The sequence below is a fragment of the Ursus maritimus genome, unplaced genomic scaffold, assembly GCF_017311325.1.
Source record: "Ursus maritimus isolate PB19 unplaced genomic scaffold, ASM1731132v1 scaffold_2, whole genome shotgun sequence".
Classification (NCBI taxonomy): Eukaryota; Metazoa; Chordata; class Mammalia; order Carnivora; family Ursidae; genus Ursus; species Ursus maritimus.
In genome coordinates this window covers 3279366-3298071 of record NW_024424452.1, presented here as the reverse complement: position 1 = coordinate 3298071, position 18706 = coordinate 3279366, and the positions used below count along the sequence as shown (strand labels likewise).

The 18706-nt window shown below is 48.7% G+C and overlaps 1 protein-coding gene across 1 annotated transcript in view; it reads right to left on the bottom strand.

The window, feature by feature from the left end:
* The window catches only part of LOC121103724 (protein sidekick-1-like), a 409695-nt gene that overhangs the window by 51044 nt on the left and 339945 nt on the right, over positions 1-18706 (bottom strand). Inside the window, exons 14-16 of the mRNA XM_040634718.1 lie at positions 17554-17701; positions 16469-16609; positions 11696-11877 (exon numbers count right to left, since the gene is read on the bottom strand). Of these exons, the coding sequence (XP_040490652.1) occupies positions 11696-11877; positions 16469-16609; positions 17554-17701 (471 nt within the window). The remainder of the gene's footprint in view (positions 1-11695; positions 11878-16468; positions 16610-17553; positions 17702-18706) is intronic.

The following is an 18706-nucleotide window of genomic DNA, read 5'->3' as shown; positions in this document are numbered from 1 at the left end:
CAATTCCCCTGCGACATTCGAGGGTGGAGACGGTGGGCCGCCCTTTGGTCCTCGTTCGCAGGAGCACCTGCGGTGCCTTCTCATTACGTGAACACAGAAAATGGACTCGGGGGCTGAGGTACCTGTGCCGTTTATCATACTGAGTAGATATGTATGAATTCCTGTTTTATGACATCTTTTTACCATGGAGGAGTGTTGAATATTGTCAAACCGCATTCTTGGATTAAACCCCACTTGGAGACGATCTAGTACTTTTTCACAGGCTGTTGAGTTTTGTTTGATAATTTTGGGGCATTTTTGCATCAATACCCATAGAGTGAAACGCCAGTTTGTAACTTGGCTTCTTTGATATGCTCTTTGCATTCCCTGAAGTCGTCTGGGATTTTTCGTGGCCCGAGACACGCTCGATTTTCATAAATGCTCCCCGTCCCCTTGCAGAACAAGGTGCATTCTCTCTTGCCAGGGTTCACAATTGATACGGAAGTTCTACCTGGTTTATCACATCATTTCAGTATTCTGTACTGTGACTGGTTTTACTCTCCGTCTACATCTGCCTGGGGCTGAGAGACACGTCAACGTCTCCTTTCGTTAGTGTCTCTCTGTTCCCTTTGCATGTGCAGTTTCTGCTTTACACAGGTTGCCACTGTGTTCCTGGGTCCGTGAATGGATGTTGTTACTTCACGGTGAACTGCAGCTTCTGGCATTATAACGTCTTTTTTTTTTTTTTTTAATATATGCGATCTATGGGTCAGAAATCAAGACTAAGTCCCCTGCTTTCCTTCATTCGTATTTGTCTGTGTACCTTTTCTACATCTCTTTACTTTTTACCTTTGTAAATCTCTTCCTTTTGGGTATCTTGCGTCTCGAGTATCATGGTAGATTTTGCTTTGCCAGCCAATCTGGGAACCTTTTTAGTTTTTATAAGCTAGTTAAGTGCATTGCATTTATTGATATAACCAATGAATTTGGCTTCAGTTCTGTATATTGCATGTCACACACACGTCACATGCACGTTATAATTACACACATGCTTACTGCTACGTCTCTGTGTGTACGCTTCACCACGTGGTCTGCTTTATTTTCTCTCTTTTTGGATATGTTTTGGAAATTAGGAAGGTTTGTATTTTTGTTCTAATACACACACACAGTAATGTGTTTACATAGCTCCTAAGTGCTCTTTTTTGATACAATCTATTGGTTCCCTACTACAGGCAATATCTCAATGAGCTTGCAAACTTGCATTCCTTCCTCCCTGGAAACACGGTGATGTGATCCCACGAACTGATGATACAGTAAAACACACCAGTTCAATATAGAAGGGTTATTCTAATGTGCTGGAAGGCTTCTTATTTAGGCTTCAGATTTTCAGTTACACACAGAGATGCCAGCTTTATCTCTGGTGAGGGCATGCTAATGCGTAAGTCCACATGCATGTGTATACGTCTATGTGAGTATGCATGTGTGTGTGCACACATATATGTGCGTGTGCATGCATATGTGTGTATGTGTGCATGTATCCATATGTGTATTGGGGCCCCTCTGATCAGATCAGGTCCTTCCTTTGTGTTTACGTGGTGAATATAGGTTTGTGGGTCCTGCCTTCATGGAGCTTAGAGTCTAGTGGGGTAAGCAGACATTTGTAATTCCATGTAAGAAGTGCTACTAGGAAGGTCAACGCAGATTTCCCTCAGGAAGACTCTACGGATGAGACCGTTCCGGAGCCAAATCTTTAAGTGTAAGTAGGAATCACCAGGTGAAATGTGGTTGGAAAATTATTGCCTGAGCAGTGCCTGACACTGTAGCTGGGCACGGACACAGACTCAAGGGCATGCACTCAACTCAACACCATGGTTCTGTTCTATGACCTGATGATAACCAGAGCTCTGATACAGAATGTACCCTCTGTGCAGCTTCCTGGAGGCCACGGCCAGACCAGGCACCCTGCTGATGGTGCAGATCGGGTTGTGTGGACTAGAGTAGGACATGCAAGGGCGCTCCAAGGCTGTGGGTGACAAGGCTGTGGGGTTCACCCACAGCACCCAGACGGGTAGCCCCTCAGCTCCTGTGGGCACCGCTTCTCAGAGCTTCTCAGCCACAGTGTTTCTGCTCCCTAGGTCACCCTGCACCTCAGCTATGCCTGGTAAAAGGGTTTTTCCTTATGCTCCGCTCAAACCTCGCCTTCCATGACTTGTGCCCGGTGACCCCCCATCTGTCTCCTGGGGAAACTGTCCCTCGCACATATTAGACTATTTGAAAATCACAAAAATGTCCAGTTAGGCTTTACTCCAACTGGCCAAAGAGACATGCTGTTTCTGTTTCCCGTATGGCAGGATTTAGGGAGCATTGCCCACTCTGTCCTGCTTTCCTCCTCTGAGAAGCCTTGGTTCACCCACAGCCCCTCACAGTGAGGCACCTGGAGCTGAGCTCAGCGCCCCAGGCAGCATCCAGCCAAGACCTGATTCCACAGGATTGTGATCTGGCTTGATCTGGAAATGTGTGGTCTGCACCGGGAGATTAAGACTGTGGTCGCAGCTCTCCTCGGGTCCATGCTCACAAGCCTCTTTCCCCACTTCTCTACCAGGAACACGTACTGCTATTTACAACCCACAGAATCTGAGATGATGCCGGGTGAGCACTTTTCCTGTGCTTTTCTCTGCAGCTGAAAGAGTGTCTCTCAGGCGAGCGCTCTAACAATATTATGCAGACTCTGCAAAGCTTACGTGCGACACCCTTGAGTAAATTCTAGGCCATCGTTACCATTCGTCTGTGACTCAGTCTACGTAAATGGCAGAATCGGTTTATGGTCATTGTTAATCTAAAGGAAGCGGCACTGACAACTGGGCTATCTGGCGGTGTGGAGATGCACAACACGTCAGACAAGGTGAACGAAGTGACGCTGTAGGAATTCACGGGGCCTCCTGGGACAGGGGCCATGGGTGTCCAGGCCTCTGTGCTAGGACAATGATTGACTTCTGCACATTGTTTTTTACCTCCATTGGACAGGGGCAAACCCAGGCTGACAGTGCTGGGCAGCCCCCTGATGATGCTGTGAAATCAGCTGAACTTAGCACAGGATGAAATTACAACTCTTCGCCCCACACAATTTTTATCCAGTAAAGTAGCACTGTCTTATCTGTTGCAGATAAACCCGGAAAGTCAGCGTGCTGCTGCAGAAATGGTTCATCTCCTGTGGCCCTCAAGGATGCCGGGGGGCAGCGTGGCATGGGGCCGTTCAGGACCCACCTTGCCTGGGAGACAGTCCCGTCACTGCGGACCTGTTTGCTGGGGATGGATCTGCCGTCCGGGCAGCAGCTCCTGGAGGGGCCCCCTGCTGCGCTGCGCTGGGGCGCTCGGGTCTTTATGTCTTCACCGCAACTGCACACTCTGTTTTTCATTAGCCTTAAAGTAGATGATCTCGAATATTAAGGACTGCAGCGTCTATCCAGAGCTTAGTGGGGATTCATGGGCATCTAGCTCTTCAGGCAATCCTACAGAATTAAATGTCTCTGCTTTTCAAATAGGGGAGAAGCAAGCTCATTATTTGGAAGAATTACTGGCTCCACATTGCTGCATGGATGTATATATTACAATTTGTGTGTTGGGTGTTATCGTTAATTCCAGATCGTTACAGGCTGCGGATGAGTTCTTGTGTTGTGATGGCTCTTGCGGTTTTGATACACCTGAATGTTCTCGCTGCATTAAACATTCCTAACACATTATTAGGATAACAAATCTTGGACAAATAAGCTCGAGTATCTTTTTTTAATGGCCTGAATAAAAAAAATACTTTAAAACTTTAAAAGCGTTGTGCAGCCGTTTCTGAACTTATTTTCCCCAATGTTTTTGCCAGGCATCGGGAAGAAAACATTTGCGACTGGTTTTTAGGCTAGGGAGGGACAGTGTGTGGGGGCACAGCGGGAGGGCACTGGGCTTTCCTTGGAGCTTCTGAGAAAAGAAGAAGCAGGAGGGAAGGGGGGTCGTCATGCTGAATATGGAGATGAAATTGGCACAGCGTTGGAGACTGAAGAAGAAACGAGAAGCATCTGTCTTTAATCAGACATCTATTTATGCCGTGTTTATATCTCAGGCATTGTGCTTGGATTTGGGGATACACATACAAATCAGACAGATCGGACACAGCCCCCACCCTCGAAGAGTTCCCAGGCTTGTAGGGAAGACCAGTCTGTACATGACAAAATAATACGCTGGTCACAACATCTTAAGACTGGTGTGATTTCTCCTTGTGTCTTCCAGTGGTAGCTGAAGGGCAGGTCTTACTCTGGGAAGCCCTCCTCGATCGTGAGGTCATCTGCACAAATCTAGGTGCTGGAACCCTCCTCCAGCCCCCAGATCTTGGCTCTGTGCCCGGGACGGTCATCCCTCTCACACCCCACTCAGAACCTTGTTTGATGTTTTATCATGGGTTCCAGTGGTGTCTCCCTTGTGGACCCTGAAGCATCCTACAGGCCGGTGGGAGCCTCTTCTGAAAGGGTTGCCACATCAGCTGAACCAAGCACCCTGTGTTGCTTGAATTCAGTTTTCTTCAAACTGTAGGTCACAAATGCATTAGCAGACCAGGAAATCCATTTAGTGGTCACAGCCAGTGTTTGTGAAAGAATGGGAGAACGAAACAGAGTGAAATGGGATAGAAAATACCAAAGAACATCACACAGCGTAAGGGTGACTATTGTTCTATGAATCTTTTGTTTCAGCTGCGTGTGTGTGTGTGTGTGTGTGTGTGTGTGTGTGTGTGTACTGGGTTTCAATGTCAGATTTCCCATTGTACACTGCAGTCCAAAATATCCACAACTACGGCAAATCCACCTGCCGTGTGCACAGAAGTAAGATGAGATCTCGCTTCTTTTCTATCCTATATTCAAGCTGCACTGGAAATCTGGAAGTAATTTCTGTCCATGTTTGATACATGCAGAATGAAAACAGCACAGATTCCAGCATTTTCCAGCTATGTGACTTTGGGCAAGTTAGTTACCTCTTGGAGCTCCCATTTTTATCTGCGAAGTAGGAGCAGGGACGCCTCTCTCTCACGACCTCCAGGGGGATGACCAAGGTGAGGCATGGCGTGTTCGTGCATAGCAGAGGCCTGTGAAAACTCGTATAGAGTGGCTTCCTCCAAAATGCTAGTTTCCTGTCCTTTCCTTTTCTTTCCTGAAAATTCTAAAAGACTGAATTGAGCCTATTCCTGATGGAACATCCCATGTCATTTTCTACAGTTCTTACTTAATGTTGTAGGTGATTCTGGGAGAATCTGCAACATTATCCTATTCTGTAGGCACAGCCCGAGGTCTAGGAAGTCTTAAGGATTGAGAAACAAATCTTTTGTGCAATGTCATTTATGCCACATTGAGAATTTCCCAAGAGGAGATCCGAATGGAGCTTGCAAACAGAGTGTTCATTTATAATCCTTACTTTAGAAAACCTTTCAAAGCCCAAGTGAACATTTAGGAGCTTTTACTAATGTTTTAGAAATGTGGATAACCAAATGTTTTTTCCATCTCTCTTTAAATATGAAATATTTCTCTTTCATTAGAAGGTAATGTTCTGAAACCAGAATAAATCATTATAGCACAAAAATACCTGTTACAGGAAGAAAAATGATAAAGAAATAAAACCAGGAAAAAATTAAAACCTTGGTGTGCTCAAAATGATGATTTATAGTATAATTTGTCTTTCGACCCTTTATGGAAACACCAGCATCTGCGTCTTTGTGAACACGGTTAAGAAACGGATGGAAGTTTGCTCGTCTACACGGGTGTACTTTAGGATCTGGCGGTCATCTCTCACACTCATGCTCCAGCAGGATTCCCCACTCAGGCTCGCCTGAGAATTCCACGGTCACACTGCGTCTGCATGGGGCTCTCCCGGGGAGCTGAACCATTTTTAACAAAACCTGAATTTGGGAACCAAACACTGCATCAGCGCTGGATTTGGACCCTTCATCGCTTCAAATGACTACAGTGCTCTCCTCCTAAATGATAGGAAAGCTGCTGACGTCGACAGTGGCAGTAAGAAAAATGCTTGTAATTATACGGGGCGTTTAGTTATGCAGAACTTACGCACCATGGCTTTTTCCACTCGCAACCGAAAGCATACTGATTACCACAGCGTCTTGAAAGAAATTCCTGAGTCAATTTAAGTTATTTTCCATTTCATTTTGGGTAATCACGATGGAAATTTGACGAGCGGGTTCCATGTGCGCCGGATTTTAGGCCGCAGCTCCTGCGGCAGGAGGGGCCTTTCCTCTCATCCCCTTGGAAAGTTCATGTGGCTGGGAGTGTCTTAGAGTTTCACTGCTCGATCTGTAAGTTAATATGTTGCATTTTAAAATGCCTAGAGCAAAAAAGGTCATGGAGGCACGGCTAAGAAGATCTATTCAATGGGATTGGCGGACAGGATAATGTCAGAATGGTGGATGAGGGGGGCGTATGAAGGGGGGTATGGTGGTGAGAAAGTTTATATTAAAGAATCCCCACGTGTCCAAGGTGTTAGCCCACACTGATAATGCAAATAACCCAAGTAGACGAACCAGACACTTTAAATAGATCTCAATAATAAATGGGATTGAAAGGAAAAATGGGCCATGTGACAGGTGAATAGTAGGTTCAAATTACTTCAGGGATCGATAGCCCATTGTGTTGAACTCAAGGTACGGATGTCTTGCTTATCATCCTTCGGAGCTTCCGTGAAGGAAATACACTCGAGAGCCAACCTGTGTGCCCAGGAGCAGGTAAGCGCTCCCTGCCCCCAGGGCCAACGCTTGCCTGTCACTCCATGTCTGCTGTGGGCACCAGCACGGGCTACCTGTGCATGCTTGGCTCTGTCCCCCAGGCTGAGGCTGGGACGTTCCTGGGTTCTCTTTGAGAATGACTGGCCACCGTGTCACCCACCGCCTCATGGTGGCGGGAGCCGCACCAGCTCTCCCTGGCGTTCCGATGCTTTCTCAAGAGGAGCTAAATCCAAAGAGCTTATTAAAGTCAGGACAAATTACATCTCATTTCCCCTGATGGATCGGGCTTGCCGCTTGGCTGAAGGGAGGAGGAAAAATCAGGCGGGCTGGCCGGAAGCTTTATTCTTCCCGAAGCCCGGGTGCTTCCTGCTGTTCCCACTGTGTCCTGACAGACTTCAGAATTATGTGCATATACGTTCCAATAATTTTCCAAATTAGGCTGACAAATAATTAATTTTATGAGTTATTCTCTTCCCCTCTAATATACAGGCACTGAAATTATTCTCTCTCCAGCTTGCAAGGGCCAGCTCAGTCCTACAGGCTTTGTCAACATGCAGCACTAGCAGCTGCGGGGTGCCCCAAGTCCATGGGGAGGGGCCCCCAGTGTCCACAAGCATATTCAGCTGGTGCCCAAACAGACCTCAAGCTGAAGGCCCGAGGCCAAGGGCCCAAGGAGCCGTGGGGCTAGTGTCTGCTAATTCTTATGCGGGCGATTCTGAAGGATCATGAGGCGCTCTTCATGCAGCCACACATGAGACAGAGGTCATATGATTTTACGTCTAGAAACTGCATATCCTCTGCATTTGACTCCTTAGCAGGAGTCGCTGTAGAAAGCGAGGCAGAAACTGCTAGCTGCCCTCTACTATCTGTCCCCTCTTCCTTTCTTAGCAACCGGCAGAAATGTATCTGGCTGAAAGAGCACCTTTTTTTTAGGCTTTCCGGCACAGAGATATTCGATGAATTGTAAGCATAAGTCAGCAGCAGATGGAAAGTTCTTCAAGGATGAGCATACTTGCGTAGTTGGTTACAAGGCGTAACCTTGTGCTTTCCTCCTTTTAGAATGTGGGTGTGACAGCTGGCATTCCAGGAGCCAGCCTGTAGCCATGAGGCAAATGTTAAAGATGGTAAAGCAAAAAGAAGGATCCTGACTCTCTGGGGACCATGGAGCTGCCTGGGGATCCTGTGCAGCCCAAGGCCTACTCTTGATGGGAGAAAATAAAAACTCCCCTCCGTTGTGTTTCAGCTGTTACTCTGGGTCTTTTCTCGCAGCTGGACTCCATTTTCAACCACTACAGACCACAGAACCCCAACTCCTCTGCTGCGGTCCCACCACGTAGATCCCAATAAAGCCACTTTTCACATCGATGGCAGGTTCCTCTGAGTCTCTCTGCTGGCGAGCCTTTGAAGCACTCTCGTCACACCGATTTGGGGACAGAGAGGATGCGACTGCGCCCAAGCAAGGCTGGCTTCGTTAGTAGTTCTTCTGTCACAAATGTTAGCCTCCCCTCCCAGGCTAGGCTGCAAGTCCCTAAGATTGACAGTGTGTCCGGTGTCTTCCCCACTCTCGGTGCCGTGGCCCATCATGTGACCCTGAGCACACAGTAGGTGCTCACATCACTTCTTGAGATTGTCCTATCAGCAGAGAGATTGAGCCCATCTCTCTCGGTACAGCTGCCACTGAAGAAACATTCAGATACAAAGGAGACGCCGGGCGTTGCCCTGGAAGGATGGACGGGGACAATAGCAGCAACCAGGTATTTGTGTAGGAGCTCAGGGCTTTCTAGGCCTTGACCTCATCTTGTCTCACATCTGCCCGCAAAGCAGTCAGGGCAGACAGTTTACAGATTGCAATTTTACAATGGGAAACTTGCGGCTCACAGAGGTTGAGGTGTTTCTTGAAGGCAGGTAAGTAGTAACTATGGAGTCAGGCCTTGATGGAATCGCAAGAAAGGGCTGCTTCTGGACAGATGTGAGTGAGCGTGTGTGTGGGAAGACAGCTCACAAACTCCTGCTCTCCATCATCGTCTCCCTAAATTATTCATGGCCCCTGCTGTTGCCATTTTTCTTCCTAATGCCTCACCTTCTAATCAGATCATTTTTTATCTGGTTTATTCCACCCCTGCTCCAGACCAGGTCTCCCGCCCCCACTCCCCAGTTCTTCTCAACCAAACGTCTAAATCCTCTCTTATGTGTATCCTCTCTTGGGTGGGGATGTTGATTCAGGGACAGAATTTACCAGTTGGTTCCCCTTTGCGAAGCTGTGGGGTGGTCGACCAGAATGCCCCTGAGGAACAGGGCTGGACCTGCACAGTGGGAATGTAAGGCGTGTGTGGGGCCAGTTGCCTCCCCTGCACATGCACCCCTTCTGACACCTGTCAAGCGCCACAGCCATGCCCAATGGACAGTATCCCAATGCTGTGGTCAACAAGGGTCTCATCCCTGATTTCTCCTGGGGCTCAGGCTTGCTCCTCAAACAAAGGAGGGCCAGGTGGGTGGTGCTTCCTGGTTAAGACTCAGAGGCTGTAGCAAGGCTGGAGAAGCTCTGTGGAGTGACCAAGGGATGGGTGTAGCAATAGGTGTACAGCAGGGTCTGGAAACAGTGGGAAAAGACCCACTGCATTCCAGAAGCACGGGGTCCTTGCCCCAGGCTGTTATAGTCATGTGAGTACACAGGAAAAGTCAAAAACACAGCTAGAGGAGAGGGGAGGACAAGACGCCCGTGTTTCCTATGCCTATACTGGTTAGGAGGGAGCAACGTCAAAGCAGAAATGCCTGCATGGAGGGAAGATGTGAATTATGACCACTCCCCTGGGTGCCCCTGAGACCTGCAGGGGCTCCGGGCTGGGGCTCCAACACCAGCCATCCAACGACCAGACAAAGGAAGATGAACCAGCTGCATAAGCTGAGACACGGATGGGGAAACTACACACAGGGCATTATTCAGGGACGTCAGCTCATCAAGAGTTTAAAAAAACCATACTGGCACAGAGAGCTAACAGAAGTCGGGTTCTCACCTAGCGGAGGAAAGCAAATCCTTGCACTGAACGGAAGCATCCTCAGACAATCTCTGCATCCGGAAGATCATCCGACCCAGAGGTGGGAGCCCCCACACCCACCACCTCTGCCTAGCCCTACGCCCTGGCGTTTCAGACCAGCTAAGCTCCAGCTGGCCAGCGTTCAGTTCCCCTGTGAGGGCTGCAAGCAAAACCTGGCCTGTTCTAGCCGGTGCCCAGACCAGCTGTCCAGTCCGCGGAGGGGCTGGACCCCCCGGCTTTCACGCCCAGTCCCACGCACAAGGCATCGCGGTCCTGGGGCAGGCTGTTGTGAGGCTCTCGGACAGAACAGAGGTAAAGCTAGTTTAAAAATGATGAAGCACCGCCCAAACATACCGGCCTGCCCTTCTCATGGCCAGTGTCAGAGCTGCAGGGAACCCATCAATTCATGGCCAAATCATTGCCCTTCAGCCTGGAGTCGCTGTGGTCACTGGGGCTCCCTGTCAGCTCACCTGCACACCCACCAACAGGTTCGTCCTCCTCATACAGCATTTTGCTCCTGTTGCTCACGGTCTCAACCTTCAATGGCTCCCCAGTGCCAACCAAGTCAAAGCCAAACTCTAAGGCCACAAGCCCTCCTCGGCGAGGTGGAGATGTGCTTCCCCGCGCCCCCCACAGGATTCAGATGCACCAGTACTAAAATGAAGCAGCCGTAGTTAATAGTAATAGGGGACTGTTAATAGCAATATTCATTATTTTAAGTATTTCCAAATTTATTGTTACTAAGTAGACGAAGTAAAGCAAACATTAATTGTCCAGGTGCTCAGCTGTCTGCATTTTCCCATGAGTAATCAAGCCTCACGTGCGGATGAGCGGGTCCTTCCTGGCTGTCTTGCATTTTAAATATTCCTGCCAGTGAAATATTTCCCTGTGGAAGCAGAACGGACTGTACTTCATTTATAAAGGAGGCTTTATGGACTCACGGATGATGACAGACAGCCGATCGATAAGGGTGATGATAACAGTATGTAATATCAAGGAACATTAGGTCTCTGGCATGATTTGGGGAGAGAAGTGGGCAGTTAGAAACCTTATCATTTGAAAAAGGTCAAGGCCTGGTGGTAATAAAAATGCCTAAGCAAATAATCTCACACCTGTGAGTCAGCAGAGGCTAAAAGTGCTTAATGAAAGGAGTTGTCAATTTTGTGGGGCAATTGCTTCCCTGGACCAGGATCGGGGTGCTGTGGGCACATGCAGCCGCTCCAACACAGGGTCCATTTATTCCTGCCGAGTGTACCAACAGGGAAATGTGTTTCTGAACACCAGCTCTTCCTGCAGCTGAGAACCAGGTCTTCCAGAACACAGGGTGGGGATCAGCCTTAAAATGATGGGGTTGGGGTGTAGCCTACATTCTGCCTGGCCATTTTGGGGAGGGTGGGCGCAGGGAGGGGTTTTTACCGATTTAGTAAATTGTTTGGCTTGTGTAACTGAAAAAGAAAACCAAAAAAAAAAAAAAAAAAAAAAAAAAAAAAAAAGCACCAGGCAGCAGATTCCTTTACTAAAAACAAAATTCTAAATAACCCCTCTCTTTGAAGAACTTCCACAGTATCGCCTGGGACTCCACAGCCAGCTTTACTGTGAAATGTACCATTATTCCATTTACAAACAGGCGGTTGCACAGATCTTTCCGAGAACACGTGGACTAGCTGAAGGGTGTGTGGAGAAGCTTCCTGGCCTTACCGCCTGGAAGAAAGCAGCTAGAAGGTTGTCAGTGTCCCTTCTACTGTGCTGCTACAGTGTAGCAACAGAGAGACTGAGTTACTGAGTGATGAATTTCCTTCTCATTGCCCCCGAGAGGCTTGGGCTCTTTATTTTTATTTCCAACACACTCCAGGCAAACTCGGCGCTTCCTGCTCCCCAGCAAAGACCAGGCAATGGCGCAGGAAAGCAAGCTTACCTCCTTGGAGGGTGTATTCGGTCACGGCCCTGCTGAAGACGCCCAGGCCCGCCCCGTTGTAGGCTGCCACCTGGATCTCATACTGCGTCCAGATGATCAGCTCTGTCACCAGGCAGTAGTTGACCTCTGGGCTGGTGATGTTGCGCTGCTGGTGTTCTCCCGGCAAGCCGGCCAAGCGGTACCTGCAGCAGAGCGGGGAGAAACGGCTGGAACCAGGCATCGCGTGTACCCACACTCGCTCCGCAGTTGGAGGGAAATGAAGTAAACAGACGAGAGTGAAGCCAGAGGTCAGGCCCGGACAACACGGCCTCCTAAGCCAACCATTCCAAAACGGTGTAGAGTCTCACAGCGATTGTAAGCTCTGGGCTAAACAGAATTGACATCTCCACGGTGTGACGGTTAAGGAAAAGTGATGGCTTTTTAAGTGTAACTCGTCTGGGGAGCACAGTGACTCAGTACCAAAAATTTCAGACATGATTTCTGTCAGGGTGTTGCCATAAATGACACCTTGGGAGCAACGCTCCCCTCTCGTGGCTCCGAAATGTGGGGAGAAGCGGAGGAGCAGGCATCCTGCTGCCTCTTGGTCTCCCCTTGCATCTGGGGTTCTAGGTCTGTTCACGCGGGTCCCAGCACCAGAACAAGTGGCTCTAAATGGTGTTCCCACTTCTCCAATACCAGTCCAAAGCTACGTAGGACAAGCTGCTTTGTAGGGGAGCTTTGCGGATGAAATGGGTGAAGGGGTTAACTGTATGGTGACGGGCTGTGGCCAGACTTACCGGGTGATCGCTCTGCAGTGTATACAAAGTGAATTATTATGGTGTACACCTGACAGTAACACAGTGTTATAGACCAATTTTATCTTAGAAAAGGAAATGTGTAGAATGAACAGAATAATTCAACCCCCCCAAGACATAAATGTAAAGTTGTATTTATTTTAAAAAGGGACATACGTGCCTCTGGACTTAGAAAATATAGACATTAGGAAATTGCCGTGTGTACTATGAAAGGACTTCTGTAGCATTATTTAGAAGAGCAAATGTGTTTCTTGATTTTGTCTGTAGAAGTGGATTGGTTCCCCAGGGTCCAGCAAGAGGCATGTGCTGGGAGGACCTGCCTTGGTCATCCTGCAGCTTCGAAAACACCCAAATCCTGTCCAAGAAGCAGCTCTTGCCTTGGGAAGATGCGGCCTCATTGAGTGGGAAAGGGTGAAGACGGAGGGGACCCTGAGCGAGAGGGCCCTTGATGGCAGGTTGGGGTCCGGCTCCCCACTTACACTGAGCACCACTGTGGGCTGCTCTGTTCCCTGTGCCATCCCGGGCAGATTGCCTGGGCACAAAGGGGAAGGCCGTGCCAGGCTGCTGCCATCAGAAGAAAGAACAACCCCCGAGATTCAGGCCCTTCCGTGGAAAACAGTCCTCCAAAGAGAACGACAGCTACAAATACAGTATGGAAGCACAGAGAAGGCAGTCAACGGTTCTTCGTGAAAGTCCAGGTTTTGTGAGGGCTGTCTCTCAGTTCCTCTTGCTACAGACCGTTTGCACAGGCAAGGCCTGTGTGGCGGGAAGTCCATGATCAAGAGCGGGCAGCACTGGAACAGCAAGAAGGCTCCAGGCCTCCTGCCCCCTCCTGCCTGAAAGCAGCAGCAGCTCGGGGGGCAGGAGGCGTGGGGACGGATGTGCTCCTCTGTGACGGGCAAAAGCGAAAGCGAATGCCTCACCCTGCATGTTTGCTTCCTATCCCATCCACTTCTGACACCTACTGACTTGACGGTCCTTTACTGAACTGCCTGCACCAAGCAGGTGTGGGTGCACTTCCTAGCGGGGGGTGAGGTTCGTTTGTATGACGTCATGGTCTTCAAGGCGGCGGCCCAGAGGGAGAGAGACAATCAGACATCTGGAAGAACGCAAGGCTCGGCCCCACACCCACAGTGGTGCCAGGATTGCCTGGCATATGAATGGTGCCCAGGACCACTTACAACCAATATGGCGCGTACTGGGCATGATCGCTTCAGAAGAGCTCCTTAGTGTGGACCCATCACCACACACTACACATTCCGGGGAAAGGCAAAGAAGTTAGCTCCAGAAGGCTCAAGGCCAGGAAGAAGACTGACGCACTGGGGGGCCTCAAGCAAAGTCTTACTGTCTCTGAGCCCTGGTTTTTAACTCCCGAAAATGACATCATCATAATGGCCTTTCACGGGGTTGTCACAAGAATAAAATGAAACAATGGGTGCCAAAGAGCCGTACGATGTAAAGCCCCCCGTAAATATTTCTGGTTTGGAAACACTGCTCGTCTAGGAAGTATGCTAAGCTAAGACACTAAGCCTGCATGAGCCGTATCCTCTCCTAGATCCCTGCTCATATGATCGTGCAAAACAAACCACGGGATTCATGTCTTGGAAACGGGCTACCCTCCTTTCTGTGGCAGGCAGGTTGGTCCATTCTGACCTGTGGCTCAGGGCGCTTCTGTAATATTCACAGGATGTCTGCGAAGGTCACAGTTAATAACGCAAGTGCAGGGCATCGTCCTCTGACTGGTGGGATACGTTGCCCGGGAGACTGTCTCAGACAGAACAAGACAATTTTTTCATATGGAAATAAACAGGAGAATGTTTTTAAAGGACATAACCCCTATGCTCCTCTCAAAGAAGCACCCTGCCCATTATTATAAATATTTTATTACTGAGCACACATCCTAACTACTTCTTATGGCCGGAGCCACGACGGTGATTTATTTCCATTTTGTTCTTCCGTGGATTCTGCTGTGCGTCTGACACAGACACTTGAGCCCTGGAGGATACACACTTGCAAACAGAGCTGATTTGCAGACCAGAGGATTATTCGGAAATGTTTCCAAGCAAATTCATTTTGGCATGGGTCTTCAATTTCTGAAAACTTTGATATTCACAGGGCTTGGGTAGTGCACCCTCATTTTAGGACTTTCTTGATTTAAACCCCCACAAATACAGATGCCCTCTTTCTCAGCACTCGACTCCACTGACACCATCATACAAAATCCTTTTAACGGTGGTAATCCCACAAAATAGAGAAACGTGCAGTTCCTGATGGGGTCTTGTAACATCAGAGAGATTTTATTATTAAAGTCCTCGCCTGGAGCTTGGTTCTGCGGGTTGACTTTTAAAGTCCTTACTTGGTAGCTGGAGCCCGAGGAACCTTCTCTGTGTGCTCAAGAAGAGATAGAGGCAGCCAGGATGACAAGCGTGTGTAGGGCTGGGCGGGGAGGGCAAGGAAATTATTTTCATTAGCTGATGAGCATGGGACATGGGGGACAGCTGGAGTGAGAGGTGAGCAGCAGAAACGGATAGGAAATCTGGGTGTACATGCAGTGGGAAGCTCCAGCCTATTTTCGGGAGGAAACTGGGAACTGCCCCAGGCCCACAGCTGCCCCCTACCCGAAGGGGCCAGTTCAGAGTCTCTTGTTGAAAGGGGGAGGACACTGGGGGCAGAGTGACCAAAGGGGCCCCAAGTGCTGATTCCAGTTCTCCAGCCCCCATGTACCCCAAGGGATGGCTGCATTTAAACCACTTTAGGTGGATAATGATCTAGCTTGTGTTTAGAGGATAATTCACATGCCTGAGGAAGACTTGGGAAGAGAAGTGAAGTGGTTGTGATGGGCTAATATGACATGCATATGGATAAGGGTGTGTTAAACAATGAGTGGATGATTACATCAATAGATACTGGAAGGAGCGGTCCTCCATATACAAAGAGCACAGAGCTAAAGAAGCCACACTTTTGTAACTTCTTACATTTGTCTAAGACATTACATTTGGCCCCTTTCGACCTCTGTTAACCCCATATTTGCTGATCACAAGCTCAGCATGGGCACGGGCTGGGCATTGGGAGGATAGTAGTGACAGACACCCACGGTTCTTGGCCCATAAGGCTGGGGAGGGAGACAAAGTGCATGTCCATGAATGAATATGTCTGTGGCTGTACCGTCTGTTAGAAGAGATTTCGTAAATACCCTTAAAACTGCTGTACTTTTTCCTGTTCACTACTTGTATCAACAAACCACTGCAATTATCACATTTGGTGCAATTTCAAGATTAGCAGTAGTTTTGGCAAACAGATTTCTTCTCTCCAACCCAGCTAAGTTCTTGCAGAGTCCTCTCAACATTCTTAGAAGCCTGACTGCCCCTTATAAGGCACAGAAAGCAAACTGGCCACCTTGGGCCATTTCTAGCCTGTGGAGGTGTGAATTTGGCCTATCCTGTGTTTCAAAACGTCATGACTTCATTTCCGACGTTTAAAAACTGTGAGATCGCATGTAAAAAGCTAGATCTTAAAAAATTTCATTAAACTACTAGAAAACCTGGCAATACTGAACAACACAGGAGCTAGCCTGGTAATAACTCGCCAATAATGAAATCAATTACAATATCACTAATTATAAATTATTCTATTAATAATGCATGCCCGTGGTAAAAACTGAAACAGAAAGAAAAGATTTAGAATGACTAGCACACCTTGACACCATCTCATAATATCGCCCCCTTCGTTCTTCTACCAAAATGCAACCATTGATACATATGTGGACATGCTACGGTTGGATATGCAGAGGCTGCCCCTGCAAGGTCGCCCACGATCAGTTATTTGCCACAGTCCCCACTGCTCCCTAGAGTCTGACACCAGCCTGATTCTGTTGATTATTATTGGGCTCCTATAGACCTTTGAGTTTGTGACCCCAGCAAAATAGGTCCCTGACTCTTTATAATGACAGTCTAAAAATGGCCAAACATGGCCTACTTACCTGAGGATGTACCCACGCAGCACCCCGTTGTGCTCTGTTTCTGGGGGTGGCTGCCACTGGACCATGATGGACTGATTGGTACGCCCACTGGCCACGATATTCTTCGGGGGGGCACTGGGTGGTTCTTCGGGTAACATCAACCTAGAAATAAAATGTGGGGAGGGAAAGAGAGATCAGCATCCGAGACAAACAGTCCCCATTTGCATTCTCTGTCTGGCTGACTCTGGAGCCTAACTATTTACCAAAATCAAGTGATGAATAAAGCAAAGCACACAGCTGATCAAACTCAGAGGACATGCATGAAACAGGTACAGCAAATCAACATAACAGAGAGTCAGTTCAGCCAGAAAGCAGGAAGACACAGGCGGTGACCTTATTCTGTCTGGATAACCCACAGCTCCTCCACTCCGGGAAGGGATTACAAGCCTGAGTGAGCCAGGCCGCTGGCCTACAGCCTGAGACACCTTCCAAATTGTTTTTCTCTTTGCCCCTTTCAATATTTCTCATACCAAACTCCCACATTTTGAAAAAAGTCATTTAAATCTCAACTCTTCCACAATTTGGGCCCAGCGAATGCTCAGGTTGGCTGGGGAGGGCACACTGAAATGGGGTGAAGCCACTGTCCGAGGTCACGTCGGAATGGACTTCCATGGTGGCTGCCCCAGCAGGAGCGTCAGGACCATTCCAGAACGCACCTCACCCTGCCAGATGCTCGCTTGTCAAGACGGCGGCACGAGCTCCTGTCCTGCTGGCAGTCCGGGTGGACAGAGGGTGCAAAAACATGGTCAGCACCTCACCTTGTGGATACAGAGGGCCGTGCTCTCAGGAACGCCTTGTGTTGGCGCAGCCAGAGCACCACAGAAGTCGGAGGAACTTCCCTCAGAGCAATGAAGGAAAACCCAGCTAGTCCAACACACGGGTGACCATGTCTCTCTCTTCGTTCTAGTCTTCCCTGCGCACGTTTTTGCCGGTACTATGGGATGGAGGTTGATTCCTTCGACCACCCTCCTCCTAACTGGACACTCAGTCTTGCTTTCGGGCCCAAGCTGCCCCTCGCCACCACCGCGGGCCACGCGATCACACACCTGCTTGTCTCTGCGCTGTACTGGCCCTTGCCCACTTGATTCACGGCACACACCCGGAATTGATAGGTGCGAGCTGGAGTCAGGCCGCGCACGGCGACGCCCGTCATCTCGGGGCCAACGTTTGACAGATGTACTTTCCATGGAGAGTCTGAAAGAATGAGCAAAAGGAATTCAGAACCATACAAGCACATGTCTGAATAATAATAAGGGAGTGCAAAGTACATTTCCATAATTTCTCTCATTTGCTTTCCTGGGCGGATGGAGTGGTTATCCCCATTCCACAGAAGTGGAAACCAAAGCTCATGAACCACGTGGCTAGCTGCTGGTAGCCACTGGGCCTGGCATTGAACTCGAAGACCTCCCGTCATCCTTACACTGCTGTCAACAAGTAAAGCAGCTTTTCCTTCAACCTGCATATGGCAGTTTGAACGGAACCAAAATATTCCTCGTTCCCGCGTTCCCTGTCAGCTCACACGGTGAGGCAGATTGCAGATTTGTCTCCCAGAAAAGGATGCCGCACATGTCACCAAATGATAAATAAAAACTATATTCATTAACATTTTAATAAAAGAGGAAATGAGCATGATAAAGACAGATGGGCTGTGCATTTTGCAACCCATCTGCGTGGCGGCCCATTACAGCACCGCACCCCTCAGTGGCTTTGGCTGGAGACAGACGTAATGAAATTCGCAGCTAGTTTAGAATATCTTTGCACCCAGCTTTCCGGCAGGTGTGGAAGAGTGATGCTGTCAGCCAAATGGGCCCCCGCCTGCAAGGCCTCAGAGGATTCTACTGGGCTCTCACACCTTAGTGGGGTTTTTTTTTTTTTTTCCTTTTTTGGTGCAGAGTTGAAACATGCTTTCTGGCCTGATCATTTTCTAGAATGATGCGCTGGAATGAACAAGACCTGGCAATGACTTTGAACACCCACTGTCACTTCTCATTTGGAATCGTCATGATCGCCTGAACTGCATTTCCAAGTTTCCAGTGAAGGGAACTTGGGGGAAGGGGGCTTTTGTGGAAATCAAACCGTCTCCTTCCTTGGAAGTGGTGCCCAAATCCCTTTCACCCACACTGGAGATGGTCAGAAAGAGGAGAGGCATGATTTTCACTATGGCGTTGGGCGGCGATCGGATTGCAGATGCCGCCAGCG